General features: G+C 34.2%; 1 protein-coding gene across 7 annotated transcripts in view; it reads right to left on the bottom strand.

Annotated features, from left to right (window-relative positions):
• CCSER2 (coiled-coil serine rich protein 2) overlaps positions 1 to 18168 on the bottom strand; it is a 189099-nt gene that overhangs the window by 38647 nt on the left and 132284 nt on the right. For all 7 annotated transcript variants that reach the window (XM_042960154.1, XM_042960153.1, XM_007093134.3 and 4 more), the window contains 2 exons: positions 8936 to 9019; positions 3379 to 3465 (listed from right to left, as the gene is read on the bottom strand). In XM_042960154.1, coding sequence (XP_042816088.1) covers positions 3379 to 3465; positions 8936 to 9019 — 171 coding nt within the window. The remainder of the gene's footprint in view (positions 1 to 3378; positions 3466 to 8935; positions 9020 to 18168) is intronic.

The raw sequence follows: 18168 nt of genomic DNA, 5'->3' as shown, positions 1-18168 counted from the left end.
AGTAGTTAGTGGGGCGCCTGGGTGGCTCAGTCGGTTGAGCATCCAACTTCGGCTCAGGTCACCATCTTGCGGTCCGTGAGTTCGAGCCCCGTGTCGGGCTCTGTGCTGACTGCTCAGAGCCTGGAGCCTGTTTCACATTCTGTGTCTCCCTCTCTCTCTGCCCCTCCCCCGTTCATGCTCTGTCTCTCTCTGTCTCAAAAATAAATAAACGTTAAAAAAATAAATAAATAAAAAAGTAGTTAGAGATGTAAGGAGAGAAAAAGTATTTTAAATAGAAAGATAATTTTAATTTTCATAATGTGGAAAATATTTACTGATCTCTACTTACAATGGTTCATATCTTTTTAAATTCTCTTGATTTAATTAAACAAGTGACTTCCTAGAGTTCCATTACTAATCTAAAGATAGACAATGATCTCTTCCAAAATAAATATGATTTCTAGGTTTAATATAGCAAATACAGAGAACTTCAAAACACCTATTGCTGAAAAGTCATGCTTTCACTTTTCTTTTTTCTTTCTTTAGGATTCTCTTAGATATATATATATATATATATATATATATATATATATATATATATATATATTTAATGTTTATTTGCTTTTGAGAGAGACAGAAGGCTAGTGGGGGAGAGGCAGAGAGAAAAGGAGATGAAGAATCTGAAGCAGGTGCCAGGCTCTGAGCTGCCAGCACAGAGTCCGAAGCAGGGCTTGATCTCATAGACCATGAGATCATGACCTAAGCCAAAGTCGGATGCTTAACCGACTGAGCCACCCAGGCGCCCTTCCCTTAGATATTTCTAAAAACTTTCTAAAAATTATTTGTAAGATGAGATTTTGTTCTGGACAACTGGGTGAGTCTCTTCAACAAGTTAGTATAGCAACAATAAAAAAGAATGGTCCTAAATTAAAAGAGACTTAAAAGATGTAACTAGATGTAATGTACAAATACACAGGATATTTTTAGAACTAGGAAAATCTGAAGATGGATGGATATTAGAAGACATTAAGGATTTACTATTAATTGGTTAAAGATGGTAATATTTCAGCTATGAAATGTTCTTATTTTTAAAAGAAACATATCGAGGTTAATAGAACAGTATTAAAACTTTTCAGCATAAAAAGCTTTACCATTTCATTACTTAATAATCATATATCAACATAAAGTGACCTCTTTTCACAATTCTTTCAGTCTTAATTTTTCTAATTTATAATTGTAACCCCAGCTTTTTTGATGAGAATAATTTCATTCTGTCTCACCCAACCATTTTGTTCAGCTTTACTGTACCATTTTATGAGCTAAATTTTCTTTGTACAAAGAAAATTAATGAATTTTGCATTAAATCCCCAATGAAACTATGTGAGATAAAGCTATTTTCATTTACTATTATATTTATTACATTTGATCTAATTTCTGTCACCTCAGTTCCGCTGTTTTTAGATATCCTTGGGTATTTTTCTACTTTCTATGTCTTTTTTTAATTTTATTTTTTGCAAGATCCATTATTCTAACCTAATAGTTATCTGAAAGCATTTCATAAATGTTTTATGATTTATGTAATATATAAAAATAATTTAAAAAATAATTTTAGATACCCATTTGTATAAGATAAAAACTTCAACTTCAGTACTTCTCACTTCTTCAGTGTATTCCTTATTTCCTTCCTCAAACCTGTATTTCACTTAATGTAAACATTTTCAAGGGGTGCTTGGGTGGCTCAGTCAGTTAAGCATCTGACTTCAACTCGTGTCATGATCTCATGGTTCAAGGGTTCGAATTCCACATCAGGCTCTGTGCTGACAGCTCAGAGCCTGGAGCCTGATTCGGATTCTGCGTCTCTCTTGCTCTCTGCCCCTCCCCACTTGCACTCGGTTTCTCTCTCTCAAAAATAAACATTAAAAAAAAAACCAAATTCACTTTCAAGAATTTAATAGCAATTTAAAATTTTACAAACTAAAAACTTCATTTCAAGAAAATAAAAATGTATAAATTCAAAAAATCTAACATTCAAATGATCCAGGAGATAAAATAATCAGCAGTAAGTTTTCTCCCATTACTTATTGGGAGGTTTATCTCATCTAGTCTCCCTAAAAATAGTTTTCATTTCATCACTCACTCATTTTAATCTTTACTTCCTTACTCTTGAGTTATTTTTTAATGTCTCCCCCAGGTATCTGGAATGCATTATTAGGACATTTTACAAAGATAACTGGGTGGCACATTTTTCAAGACACTAAAGGTCTGAAAATTTACCTTGATATAGAAATAAAAATGTGTTTAAATATAAAATATGGGGTCATAACTTTTTTTTTGAAGTGCACTAGACACAATTTTTGTTCTCTGTAATATATTTTTGCAAAATCTGAAGCTTAATTTCCTAATGCTGTTTTTCTTCTCCCTGAAAATTAGTTGGGTTGGCTAGGTTCTTTAGTCTTGAAATACAAACATTAGATCTTATTATTTTTTTAATTTTATATTTGATAGGCCCTCAATTTGTAATATTCATTCATTCATTTTTCAGATTTGTAAGTTTTCTTTGTGCTCTTAAATCAGAATATCTGATCCATCAGTCCTTACTATTTACTCATGAGGTGGATCTCTGATCTGAACCCAGTGGCTCAGAGTTCAGTATATATTATATCCTTTACATTCTAAATGAGGTTAATAATTCAAATTGCTGAATTGCTTTGCTATACCAAAATATGCTTTTGAATTCCAACAGATTTTCCTTGGCCTACTGTCATTTTTATGCCATTATGTTGTTATACTGGACTTTTTATGAATTAAATTATAATTAAGTTCAAGACACTGCACATATTTTCATGTGAGACTAACATTTGAAATTCTAACAATTATAAAATCACAAAGATCCAAACATGGCTCTGAGGGATCACTCAACATCATCGATGGGGGAAGAAGCATTTTCTTAGAATACTGTTCACTCTAACAGTCTTACCTACAGAAACCTAAGCCTAACATCCAGTTTAATTTCTGTTCTGAGAAAAAAAAATATGTCCTATTCTCAACTCACCAGTACTCGTTTCTTTAAATACACAAAGGAAGTCATTTTACCCTTCATCAATAAAATGAATGTAAACTAGTGATTTCAAAACCCCCAAGAGAAGACCACTGAAAATGTACTCACAAAGACATTCTTTTCACCTTGAATACTTAATATTTAGATTAAAATTTCTTAAATATTTAGAATGAGGTAAATCACATACTTTCAGAATGCATACAATCTAAATGTAATACAATAGTGCAACTTTGCAAGCCAAAAATAAAGTCAAATTTCAATTCTGGTCAGACTTTTATAAAAAAAACAATACTGCTTAGTTTGAAAAGCCTCTACTTTATGCATTACACTATAATACTTACAAGCTGATGTTCTAATAGTTGAATTTTTTCATCTTTTTTCTTTATTTCCTCTTTAAGTTGTTTTATTTCATTTAATAAATCTTCATTCTGAAATATTTTAAAAAATTAACATGAAGTATTTAAAACACCTTAATGAGAAGCATTAAATCAACAGTGAAGACTGAATAATGAATGGTTTATTCATTTAAGGGGAAAACTCTTCTTAAAGATGCCAGGTATTAACCTATGAATAAACAAAAACCCATTTTGGTTCCTCCAAATGTTCATAGTGTAACGGAGTCTAACATGTAAAAAATGAATAATAGCAACAGCAGCTAACATTCATTAAGTACAAGTGCTAAGAGCTAAGTACTTTTAGATATCTAAGCATTTGATCCTGAGTACAACCCTGAGGCTGATACTATTATCCCCTTTTTACAGATAAGGAAACTGGGACATGGGCCATACACTAAATTAAATTACATATAAAACAGTAATTTCAGCTAGATTTCAAGGGATGCATGAGAGTTGCCTTTCAGAAAAAATGAAGGGCCCAACAAACAGAAGGAACAACATAATTAAAGGCAGAGAGTCATTTCACAGCTGGTTCAGAAATCAGCAGAAAGATAAATATGCCTAGAAGGATAACAGGGAGATTCTTTTTTCATGAGCCACCTTCCTGAGAACTGCCTGACTCAAAGACAAAATACCCTGTCAATTTAGTCTTTAAGAAATTCCTAACAGTATTAAAAGGAAACCTATCATCAAGTTAAGCAGAAATCCAGCTACATTTCGAAGCGTAAAGTATCATTACCTTTTGTTAGTCCATATACTGAGAAAACAGTACAAGCAAGGAAATTAGAATATATACGTGAATGACATATCTTGTAAAGGAGAAAACTGTGTAAGCAATTATAATTATAAAATGCTATTACTGAGCAAAGTATGCCATCCCTTGCAGATACATTGGGAACGAACACAAAATAGTGCAGTCTCTTTAACAAGAGATCAGAAATAGACATTTTGCAAAGGCTTTAACATATCATATAAGCATCACAAACAATGGGAAAGAAAAGATCTTTGTTAATGATGTTATATACACTGCAATTGGGCAAGACTGTTTATTGTATATAAAAAATGATTTCTAGTTGAATTTAAAGAGTTTATTTTTTTTTTAAATCATAAGTCAGGGCAAAAGAGGGGCGCCTGGGTGGCTCAGTCGCTTAAGCATCCGACTTCAACTCAGGTCATGATCTCATGGCTTGTGAGTTCGAGCTCCACGTTGGGCTCTGTACTGACAGCTCAGAGCCTGGAGCCTGCTTCAGATTCCATCTCTGTCTCTCTCTGCCCCTTTCCTGCTCACACACTGTCTGTCTGTCTGTCTGTCTGTCTCTCTCTCTCTCTCTCTCAGATATAAACATTAAAAAAATTTTTAATAAAATAAATAAAATAAAAAGACAAAGACAGATTGCAGATCATGAAGGATACATTTTTTAAGCTATGTGGCAAATGAAGTTATTAAGAAATAATAACTATATTTGATTACTTATAATTTAAAGCACCTATACAATTAACACTAACATTAAAAGCTGGTGAAAACCTATGCAAATATGACAGAGGACTTATATTCAAGTATATTAAGAGCCTGTTCAAACATACAGGATAATTTTCTAGGCCCCAAAAGACAAATAAACCAATTCCCACAAATATATATGTGTGTGTGTGTGTGTGTGTGTGTGTGTATATACATATACATGAAAATGTTCTATCTGACTTCTTGGAGAAATATAAATTCAAGTATTAAAGGTATTGTTTTATAGACATTAAATTGGGGGAAGAAATAATGTGATGAACAAAATTGCAGAAAAAAAATGGTACATCATCAGACATCAAAACTGGCCTTTCTGTAGAAACACATGGCTATACATAGAAGAGTCATAAAAATGCTTGCACTCTAATTCAGTCATCCCACTCCTAAGAAACTATGCCAAAGAAATAATCATAAGTATGAAAAAAACCTACAAAAAGGTATTATCTAAAAGTTTACAAATTTACAACTACCCTAAAAGGAGACAACTGAAATACAATGTCGCAATCTAATGGAATACTATATATACTATACTATATGTTATCATTTGGTCACTGCTAGGTTCTGCCAGTGTTAGAGGAAATGGACCTGAAAAAAAATCCAAATACAATGTGATAACATTAATAGCCAACATGTATACAGTATTTAACTTTATGACAGTCACTGCTGTAAGGATTTTACACATAAAGATGGGCAAAGGGGAACACATATCAGTAAACAGGTAATTCCAGTGAAGTCTTAAAGGATGAGTAAAAAGCTCTGAAGATACAGAAACCTGTCAGGCTTTGGATTTGAGGAAGAGATTCTAGTATCGTACAATACAGAGATGAAGATAAGCATAGCATATGTGGAGAATTAGAAGCAGTGACTCTATCACACAAAGGCTGTAGTGAACAGTGGAAACCAACGTGGTTAGTAAACCAGGCAAGAGCCAAATCATAGAGAGTCATGAATATCAAGCATGGCCTAAGCGAGGGGAGTGACAGTGCATGTGAGATGGCTATTTAGAGGACAAATATGACAATGACAACAACAAATTAGGCTAGGGAATTTGTTACCAAAATGTTATAATACTCCAGATGACATTAGGAACCTGACCCAAGAGAGTGAAGGGAGAAGTAGTAAGAAGAGCAGGAATCAAAATTAGGAGATTTTGGCAATTATCTCTCCATGTGAAAGAGCACAATGTGATACCTATATTTCTAGTGTGGGTGATAATGGTTGTGCCTCCAAAAGAAATGAAGACTAAATGAGGAGAAATATGTCAAAGAGGAAAAATGGTGAGTCTCAGATATATTATTAGAGGTGCCTGGGGCTGGGACACAGTGGAAATGTCCAGAGGGCAACTGGATGACCCGGTATGAAAGAGCAATTTCTGGGGCACCTGGGTGGCTCAGTCAGTTAAGCGTCTGACTCTTGATTTTGGCTGAGATCATGATCTCAACGGTTGTGGGACTGAGCCTTCCGTTGGGCTTCACTGGGTGTGGAGCCTGCTTAAAATTCTCCCTCTCTCCCCGCACCAACTCCCCTCCTCACCTGTGCTCTCTCTTTTGCTCACTCTCTCAAAAAAAAGAGAAATTTCATGTTATCAACACATATGGTCTATATGACACCATGACAGTAAAAAGTTCAAAGAGAACTGGACTAAAGATATAAATCTATATGCTGAATAAGAGGAGGAACCTACAAAGGAAATGGGAAAATGTTGAAGAGTGTAATGGATTTCAGAGAGAAGTGACATAAAAATCAAGGACAAAGCTTTTAAGATAACTGTCATTCCAAATGTCTATAGCATTAAAACCAGTAGCTGCTTTCATTTTTCCAGGTTTCCATGTTAACTAGAAAGAGGTTTAAGGAGAGTCAAGGAAAGGTTTATCTGGTTTACTGAATTTATGATAGGTAAGATACAGAAATTTATAAACTGAGGATTAAGAAAAAGTAGTGAAGACACACTGAAGAGAGATAAGAGAGGAGGATGTGTAGTTAGCAGCAGAACTAACAGCAGCAGAAGATAAGAGTCCAGAACCTAAGAAAGGGTGGTCTTCCACAGCACAGTGGCCATTTTTGCCCTGTAACTGAAACAACGTGAATGAGAATGATAACAGATACAGGTAAGTCAGAAGGCAGGAGGGCAGGTAGCAGATCTTGCTTGATGAACACAAGGCCACTTGCAGAAATTGAGAAGAATGGCTGAGAATGAGGCTTGAGGGCGGAGGCAATGTTGAGACTAGCTCATCAAGGGAATGGGAGAGGGAGCTGTTCTGACTGATACAAAAGACAAATTAGGGACATGGCAGGTCCAGAGCAGATTGCAGACCCTGAATTTGCAATGACACAAGTCAGTTATATCATTTGAAGCTGTACTGCTAAACCAGATGAGAAGGGGACATAACTGGGGATCTGACAATGAAAGTGCAAAGGAGTCCAGTGTACTGGAAACAGTATCAGCCACAGCATCTCACCTTGGATAAGAAGGAAGACTAGGAATGATCTGCTTGGAAGGAAATGGAGTAGGGACAAGAAATAAATACTGTGTAGCAATATGTCTATCATGTAACATTAAATATATAGACACACTAGAAAGGAACAAAGAAAAATTAAAAATATCAGTTGTGTAAAAAAGTTGGAATTAAAATTTTTTTCTTGAAAATTATTTCTTCATATGTAAAAACTTTTCACAAAAAAAATGCAGGAAAAACTCACCTTCACTTTAAAAATGTCGGTCACAAAACTTAAAACTGAGAGATGATTTAGAAACCATCTAAGTCAATGGTTCTCAATTATTGTGTATGTAAAAGTATTTTGAAAAAAGATATCCTACTGCAGACCTGCTGATTTAGAGTACTGTACTCTTAATAGGATGGAAGCCCAGAGATGGGAAGAAATTTGTGCAATAATAGGTAAGGTAACACATCAAAAAACCAAGACTAGATAACAAAATAACTACAAAACTACAAATAACAAAATAACTATAGAATAATCCTATATTCTTTTGGTTTTGGTGGTTTTAGATGCAATCTTGTTCCAGTAAGTCACCCCACATTCTATGAGAAAATTATGCTGCTTTGACCTCTAATTCCAGGGTTCACTACTTGACTTTATTTGGAGAAGGTAATATTTGCAACATCCAAGCAGAATCCACATGTGGTTCTGCCAATGCTTTTTTCCCTAAAGTTCAAAAACATGTTCTAGGACAGGGGCTGATCCTCCAGACTGGCTCTCAGGATGAAGAAGCAGCAGAAAGCAGAGTCCCAGCTGATCTACAGCCAATATGTAACATATTGAAAAATAACAAGTCGAGAAATACATTTTTGTCACTGCAAGACACCAATATTTCAAGATTGTTTGTTGACTAGAAAACACTGACTAGCATGCCCTGAAGATAGAATGTGAAAGAAAACAATAATTTTACTTGGAAACATTAAATCAAGAAAACGTTTGTGTGCTTAAGAAATATGAACTTCAGAAATAACTGTAAAAGGAAAAAGCTTTTCTCAATAAAAAGAGAACTAAAAATTACCATTATAAAAAATATACTTTCAAACACTAAAGTGCATCTGTATTCTATAATTATATTTTTAAACATGAAAAAAAGATAAATTAATCTCATTTTCAGTATATTTCTTCAATGTTGTTATTATATAGAAGTACCTGTGAATCACCATAACTGGTATATTTTTAAAACTGTTTTCATAATTATAAAAAAGAAATTAAAAATTTCATAATTTATTGATTTAAGAAAAACAATCCTGTACCAGTAGTAATACAGGGACAAATACTTATCCAACTAATAAAATAAATTCAAATTAAAACACCAGAGTGATATCATTTTAACTTATTAAGGTAGCAAAAGTTAAAAGCAGACCCGATTAAAACTTAACACAGCAAAGCTGCACGTTTTAACACATTTATTATTAAATGTTTTGTTACTGCTTTATAATTTTAGTAATAAAGAATTTTTAAAAATTTAGCATGACTACCTAGTCATACCTTATATATTTGATCACCATCTTCTGGTTCTGGACTGGATGGCAATGATAGCTGAATATCATGCAATGAACCACTTCCATCATGCTGTCAGAGAGAAGAGAAGGAAAACATGAGATTAATACAATAACTGCAAACACTCCTTTCAACCTGAATTCACCCAGACCAAATTGCTAGCATGGCAAAGGACAAACAGGATATAAGATTTTAGAAATCTCCTTTTCAATGTACACATTTGTAGAAGAAAATGTGGAATGGGTAAAATTAAAGCGAGGGCAAGAATAATTTGTGGAACTAAACAACAGATAGTACATGAATGGATGAAGCACAAAGCCATTGAAAGTTTTACAGTGGGAAAAGGAATATGGAAAATTTCCTAAAGAATTTGAAGATTATCTCACCCACAAAAAAATGCAAAATAAAAGTCAAATGACATCTGCTTTGGTTTAGACATTGCTTTTAGAGTGTGATTTAAAAAAAATTTTTTGGGGGGGCGCCTGGGTGGCTTGGTCGGTTAAGCGTCCAACTTTGGCTCAGGTCATGATCTCACGGTCTGTGAGTTCGAGCCCCGTGTCGGGCTCTGTGCTGACAGCTCAGAGCCTGGAACCTGCTTCGGATTCTGTGTCTCCTTCTCTCTCTGCCCCTCCCCTGTTCATGCTCTGTCTCTCTCTGTCTGTCTCAAAAATAAATAAACGTTAAAAAAAATTTTTTTTTAAATAAAAAAATTTTTTTCAATGTTTACATATTTTTGAGAGAGAAAGAGACAGAGCATGAGCAGGGGAGGGGCAGAGAGAGAAGGAGACACAGAATCCGAAGCAGGCTCCAGGCTCTGTCCTGTTAGCACAGAGCTCGATGCGGCTCGAACCACAACCATGAGATTATGACCTGAGCCGAAGTCAGACGCTTAACCGACTGAACCACTGAGACACCCTTGAGTATGTATTTTTTGTTTTTGTTTCTGAGTCAGAAACAATAATATTAAATAATTCAAGAAGGCATAGCCATAAGAATCATTTGATTAAAAATACTAGACCAGAGTATACATATTGCATGACTATTTTTTTTAAGTTTATTTATTTATTTTGAGAGAGACAGCATGAGCAAGCAAAGGGTAGAAAGAGAGGGGGGGAGAGAGAGAGAATTCCAAGCAGGCTCTACACTGCCAGCACAGAACCCAATGTGGGGTTCAAACTCATGAACCGTTGACGTCATGACCTGAACCGACATCAAGAGTCAGACACTTAACTAACTGAGCCACCCAGGTACCCCCGCATGACTTGATTTATGTGAAGCCTAAGAGAAGGAAAAACTAATTTATTGTGCTAGAGATCAGAACAGGGGTTGACTTAAGGGAAAGGGGATGTTGGAAATGTTCTATGTCTTGACTGTATGGATGGATGGTACATACAGGATGTATGGTGGTACACACATATGAAAAGTTTAAGTTATACACTTAAGATTGGTATACCTTAAACACCTACTGGATGTATGCTATATCTCAATAGAAGTTGAAAAAGTTAAACTTTTTGTCCTTAAATGCAATAAAGAAAATGACAAAAATTACGTCCTACCCCTTGCTGAATTGGTTAGGAATAACCAAGAAATGGCATATTAAATGATTCACAGACAACCTCAAGGAAGATGAATAAGTATAGAATATGCCTGGGGTGATGGTGAAGGACTGGGCCCCTACCAAGGGTGGTTTGACACCTGGTTTGTTCAGATGCCTTGAGACACCCACTGAATCAACAACGTTCAAGGAGTGCTACTATCATCATCTTCCTCAGACCTATCTGTCCTGAGGAAATCTCTTAGACTGCAGAAATGTCCTGTATTAAAACAAGAATGTTAAAGTAGAAGACATAAGCATGTAGGCCATTTTCTTCTTTACTGAATCAGAATCTCTGGGTATAGGGCCTATGAATGTGTATTTAGATTCATAGCAAAAAATAAGCATTTGTCAAATTTCTAACATAAATTATATCTTTATTGGTGAAATCAAATGGAGATACAGAATTTGACCTGAGAGGGGAGGCAATGTCCTAATGAATGCCTTCAGAACACCATGTTAAATGTTTAAAATAAAAAAAGAAATTTTACCAGACTCATCTCAGTTAGAAGTTCATCTCTGCTGTAAATGCCTTGACGTATAAAAACAGTACTACATATAAGTATATATTTGAGAAAAGAGAAACTGTATAATCTGACTTTCAAACATCTCTATCTTCTTCCTGCAAATTGCAAGCAGGAACTCCAAAGAATAGGAGAAGTATACACTGCTTTTGCCTTAGATGTGGGTATAGCTGTGGAAAGTAAGCAGCAGAATGAGAAAAATAAAACATCAGCTTTCAGGGAGAAGAGACAAAAAGGGGAGCCCCAGGTAAAGAGAAAATACCAGTGAGACCAGCTCAGGACTCCAGGAAGCTGTATGTAAATTTCTAGGTTCAACCCTGAATAGCACTTGCTTGAATCTGATCCTAATAACAAAGACTTTGAGAAATAAACTAAGACCACTGCCCAGGCCCAATCTAGCCACTGAAAGGTGTATACTGATGACAGATACAGATGTATACAGGTGTATACAGATGACAGATCTGATGAGCATGGCAAAGGCTTTGAAATAGAAATGACATTACAGCCACAATCCAAAGGTGGCTGGCTAATTTGAACTTCTAGCCTGAATCTAACCAGAGCATTTGCCTGCTTTAAAATTAAAACAGGAGTGCCTGTGTGGCTCAGTCAGTTAAGCGTCCGACTTCTGCTCAGGTCATGCGTGATCTTGCGGTTTATGAGTTTGAGCCCCATGTTGGGCTCTGTGCTGTCAGATCAGAGCCTGGAGCCCGCTTCAGATTCTGTGTCTCCCTCTCTCTCTCTCTGCCCTTTCCCCACTCGCATGCTCTCTCACTCTCTCAAAAATAAACATTACCAAAAAAAATTATTTTAAGAAAATTAAAACAAAAACCAAAACAACAAAAAACCCCAAGAAACCCCACAATATTCTCCATAACATTTAAACAAAATTAAGTGTCTCCTAACAAAACACACAAAGATACAAGATATACAATCCAAAATTACTCAACACACAAACAACAAGGAACATCTCAACTCACACAGGAAAAGACAATCAACAAACACCAATGCCAAAACAAGACAGAGGTTGGAATTAATTGAAAGAGATTTTAATAGGGCCATTATAAAAATTCTCCAAAAGTAAAAGAGAACTCTTAAAGGGAATGGAAAGAGAAAATCTCAGCAAAGAAATAGAACAAAGTGGAAATGTGCAAATTCTAGAACTGAAAAGATTCAAAAATTAAATTTCAAAATTCACTAGCTGGACTGAATACCAGCATTTGAGATAACAGAGTGAACTTGAAGACGCATCAACAGAAATCATGCAATTTGAACCATGAAGAGAAAAGAGATGGGGGGTGGGGGGCGGCGTGGAAAAAGAATAGAATCTGCTGAGGGGAAGTATGGGACAAGAACGAAGGATCTAATATAATATTCATAGCATTAGAGTCACAGAAGGAAGGGTAGAGGGCAGAAAAAAGTATTTGAAGAAATAACAGACAAATACACCCCAAACTTGGTGAAAGACATAAACCTGCAGATTTGGGAAGCTCAATTTAAAAAGAATAGAAAATAGACAAAGTGTGGTCTCTGAACATAAGGGAATTAAACTAGAAATCAGTAACAGAAGGATAATGTTCAAACTGTTAGAAAGTAAACAACGAACTTTAAATCATCCATGGGTCAAAGAAGAAACCTGAAGGCAAATAAGAAAATATTTTGATTTGAAGAAAAGTGAAGATACCACATTATCAAAATCTGTGGAATTCAACTAAAGCAGTGCTTAGTGGGAAAATTATTATAAGAGAGACTCATATTAAAACAAAGGTGTCAAATCTACAACCGGAGCAAAATAAACCCAGAGCAAGCAGAAAGAAGAAAATAATAAAGAGCAGAAATTAAGGAAATTGAAAATCAAGAAATAGAAAGAAAGCAATGAAACCAAAAACAGGTTATTTGGCAACTATAAAACATCTAGCAAAACTGCCAAAGAACAAAGATAGAAGGCACAAATCAGATACATATCAGGACAGAGAAAACAGGTATCAGGAATGAAAGCAGGGATATCATTAAGATGTTTCAGGCATTAAAAGTACATAAGGCAATAATACTATGAGTGACTCTATGCACACAAATTTGACAACTTACATGAAATGGAGAAATTACTCAAAACCACAAATTATCAAAACTCACCCCAAATGAAACAGACAACTTGAGTAGATGTGATTATTAATAAAATTATTTCAGAATTTAAACCTTCCATAAAAGAAATATTAAAGGCTAGATGTTTGTCTATAAAATTCTTCCAAAATTTAAAGGAATAGTATCAGTTCTATATAATCTCTTAGAGAAAACATAAATCAAATTAAGTTAGAAAATTAAATCAGTTAAATGAGGCTAGCACTTACCTGAACCAAAGACAGTATAAGAAGACTTAAAGATCAAGATCCTTTGTGAATACACAAATGTCCTTGAAAAAATATCTCTAAATCAAATTCAATAATATATAAAAAGGAAAAAAGATTATGAACAAGTGGAGTTGATCCCTGGAATGTAAAGCTGGCTCAATAGTTAAAAAGCAATGTGATTCAGCATATCAAGAAATATCTATATGATTATCGCAACAGACACAGAAAAAGTTTCTTCCAAAATTCAACATCCATTCATGACAAAAACACAGCAAACTAGCAAGAGAAGGGAACTTGTTCAACCTGATAAAATCCATCTAAAAAAAGCCTCAAAATTAACATCATATTTAACAGTGAAAGACTGAATGCTTTACCCCCAAAGCCAGGAACAAGGTACTCTATTATACTGGAGTTCCTACCCAGTGCAATAAAGCAAGTAAAATGAAATTTTAAAGGACAAGTAGAAACTAAAAAAGGAATAAAACCATCCCCATTCAAGTAATATAATTTTAGCTGTATCATTTCCCAAAGTATCTGCAATACTACTACTAGAACTAACACATGAATTTAGGAAAGTCACAAAATACAAGGTTGATATATAAAAATCTACTATTTCTATGGCAAAGAACTGAAAATTGACATTTAAAAAAATTTACATTAAACCAAAATCCAACAAAACCAAGAAAAAAAATCAAAATCCCCAAACAGAAATATTTAGGTACAAATCTAACAAAATATAGACAAACTTCAAAAGCAAACAAACAAAAAAATCGGGGCACCTGGGTGGCTCAGTCAGTTGAGTGACTTCGGCTCAGGTCATGATCTCGCGGTCTGAGTTCGAGCCCCGCATCTGGCTCTGGGCGGACAGCTCAGAGCCTGGTGCCTGCTTCAGATTCTGTGTCTCCCTACCTCTCTGCCCCTCCCCCACTTGCACTCTGTCTCTGTCTCTCAAAACTGAATAAACGTTAAAAAAAAATTTAAAAACCAAAAAAAAAACAAAAAAAAAGAAAAGAAATCAGAGATGACTTACATAAATGGAGAGGTATACTCTTTAATGAATTTAAAGACTCAATATTGTTGAAATATCAACTCTCTTCCAAATTCAACTACGTATCAGTGCCCACTCAACCAAATTTCCAGCAGAATTTTCGCAGAAATAGAAAAGCTGCTTCTAAAATTTATATAGTAAGGCAAGAGAACTAAAACAGTCAAATAATTTTGAAAAGATAAAGTTGGAAGATATAATACTACTTTGAGACTTACTATAAAAGCTATCGTAATCTAGAGAATCTGATATTGGCAAAAGGACATTGATCAAAGGAATGAAAGAGTCCAGAAACAGACACATTTACGTTCAAAGGCATTTTTGACAAAAGTACCAAGGCAATTCAATAAAGAAAGGATAGTCTTTTCAACAAATGGTACCAGAACATCCATATGCAAGAAAATTAATTTCACTCATACCTCATGCCATATACAAAAATTCTCAAAACAGACTGCAGACCTATATGCCAAACTTAAAACTATAAAAACTCTCCAAATAAACAGAAAATCTCTGTAACTTTGGGTTGGACCAAGATTTCTTAAATATGATACCACAAATATGACAATAAAAAATAGTGATAAATTTGACTTCAAGAGAAGAACTTCTGCTCTTTAAAATACTATTAACAGATTAAGAAGAGAAGCTATGGACTGGGAGAAAATATTTGCGATAATCCAGGTAACATACTGAGCATAGTATCTAACTCATAGAGAGCACTTATAAATTGTTAGCTATTTTTAAACAATATTGACAATAAAAAAAAATGATAATGTGCTTCAGGGTTTTTAACAGTTCATTAACTCACAATTGTACATAGCTGCCTAAAAAGCAACTTTCATTTTTTTCAATATTCATTTGTTTCATTTACCTGCCTGCTAAATGTACTATTATAAATATATAAAGAACTTTCAAAAATCAATAAAACAGATATTTTTGTTCATGGGCAAAATAATAAAAACCAAAGAAGATATACAAATAGTAAATAAGTACATGGGAATATGCTCAAAATGATTAGTCATTAGGCAAATGCAAATTAAAACCACAGTAAGATACCACTGCACATCTACTTGAAAAGCTTCTGAAAAACACAATACCAGGCAGATGCAAAGATGCAAAATAACTGAAGCTTTCATTAATTGCTGATGGGAATACAAAATCATACAGACACTTTGGAAAACAGCTTGGCAGTTTCTTAAGTTAAATATATACTCACTATACAACTCCGCAATCTTAACCCAAGGTACTAACCCAAGAGAAATGAAAACATGTGCACATGAAAATCTATGCACAAATGTTTATATTTATAGTAGCTTTATTCACAATTGCCAGAAACTGGAAAGTGAAACAAATAACCTTCAACTGGTAAACGGATAAACAAACATGCATGCATACAATGGAATACTACTCAGCAATAAGCAGGGACAAATTAGTGATACAAGGACAGCATGAATGAATTTGAAATGACTTATGGTAAGGGAAAAAAGCCAGACTCAGAAAACCATATATGATTCCATTTATGTAACAGTCTTGAAAAGGCAAAACTACACAGACATAAAAAAGATGAGTGGTTAAAAAATCAGTGGTTGCCAGGAGCTAGCAGGGGGTGTAGGGATTGATTATAAAAGTGAAAAAAAAAAAGGAATTTTGGGGGTGATTGTAATAGCTAGCTGCACAACTGTATGGATTTGTCAAGCTCACAGAACTTTACAACAAAAAGGGCTAGATTTTAGACCATGAAAATTATACCTCAAAAAAGCTGTATTAGATTGAATTCTGTCTCCCCTAGAAATTCATGCCAATTCAAAACTTGTGAATAGAACTTCATCTGGAAATAGGGTTTTTACAAATGTAATCAAATTGAGGTCATAATGGAATAGGGCCGAGCCTAAAATCCAATATGACCAGTATCTTTATAAATAAGAAGAGAGAAATTTGGACACACAAACACACAGGTCATGTGAAGGTCATGTGAAGATAGAGGCAGAGACGGGAGTGATGCATCTACAAGGCAAAGAATGCCCAGGATTGCCAGGACCACCAGAAGCTAAAGAGGCAGGGAAGATTCCTCTCCTAGAGCCTTCAGAGAGCACATGGCCCTGAAAACACCTTGATTTCAGATTTCAAACCTCCAGAACTGTGGAAGAATAAATTTCTGTTGTTATATGCCACCCAGTTTGTATCTTATATTGTGGCAGCCTCAGAAAATTAATTAAAAAAAAAAAAGAAAAAACTAAAAGCAAACAAAAGGAGAGAGGAACACCAGATAAATCTCAATAATCACAAGAAAAGTAAAATTGATATATTAATATGACTATAACACAAGCGGCAAGGTAAAATTAAAGATAAAAAGCATTAATGAGGATAAACAAAGCTTTAGTGATCAAAGAAACACTCCACCAAGATGATGTGCCAATCATAAATAAACATTTATATACCTAATAAAATAGAGCATTAAAAGAAGAAATGGAAAAATCTATAATTATAGCAGGAAATTAATACTACTCTCAGAAACTCATAGAGCAAAGAGAAAAATTTAGTAAGGATAAATATAAATAACACAATAAAAAGGTCAATATAATAGACATACTGCTACCTAAAATATAGAGAATATATGCTTTCAAACAAACAGAAAAATCACAAAAATCAAGCATATTCTAAGCCAGGAAATTATAAACCATGGTCCACAGGACAAATCCAGCCAGATGTCTATTTTTATCATAGTCCATGAGCTAAGAATGGCTTTTACATTTTTAAATGATTGCATTTTAAATGATTTTATAAATATCTACATAAGAACCACGATTTTGCTTCTTGCCCAGAAAAGCTAAAATATTTACTATGTAGCCTTCTAAGGAAAAGTTTTCCACCCCTGCTTTAAGACACAAAGCAAATTTCAACACATTCCAAAGAATTTATATCACATATTCTTTATTATTAATCTAGATTAGAAATCAATAAAGGATGAAAGCCCATCCTCAAACAAATATTTTTGAAAATTGAAATAATATTATTCTAAATAAAACAAATTTATAGTATAGCCCAAGACAATTGAAGAGTTACTAATGTTTAAGCTATTGGTATGCCTCAAAAAAAAACACTTTCCAATTTTTTTTGACAGCCTAGCAGTCTAGACTTAGCCAATCAAAGAGGGAAAAACCTATTATTTCCATCAAAGCACAGGAGCTTAAAGATCATGAATAAAATCTCCAACTGAATCAATTAATAAATCATCTCCTCTCCAAATAACTCTGACACTAACCAATAGTAAGTAAACTTCAACTCAAATGAAAAGTGTCCCAAACCAAAATTAGAAAAGCTTCTTTAAGCATTACAGGAGGAAGAAAAACATAAAATGGACAGAAAACCTTTTCTCTTAAAAAAAAAAAACTGAAAAACAATCGCATATGCAATGTTCATATTTCATATCACATATACTAAGAAGCTAACATTTACTGAATAATGCTGGCACTGTTCTAAGGATTTTGCATAAACCTATTTAATAAATGCATAGATGCAGAAATACATAAAAACTACAACACCCTGCTGCACAAAAAATAAGCAATTCATAGTTAACTGATTATCCCAACTATGGTGGGCTGCTTTACTGAATGAAGTGTCTCAACAGTCTCTATGATTTCTAATTAGGATTTCTGAACTCTAAATACAATTATCCTTACTTAACTCTTATGCCAGTAGCATTTTATTAAAGATTC

Source organism: Panthera tigris, chromosome D2 (assembly GCF_018350195.1).
Source record: "Panthera tigris isolate Pti1 chromosome D2, P.tigris_Pti1_mat1.1, whole genome shotgun sequence".
NCBI lineage: Eukaryota > Metazoa > Chordata > Mammalia > Carnivora > Felidae > Panthera > Panthera tigris.
This window is presented reverse-complemented; position numbering and strand designations above follow the sequence as displayed.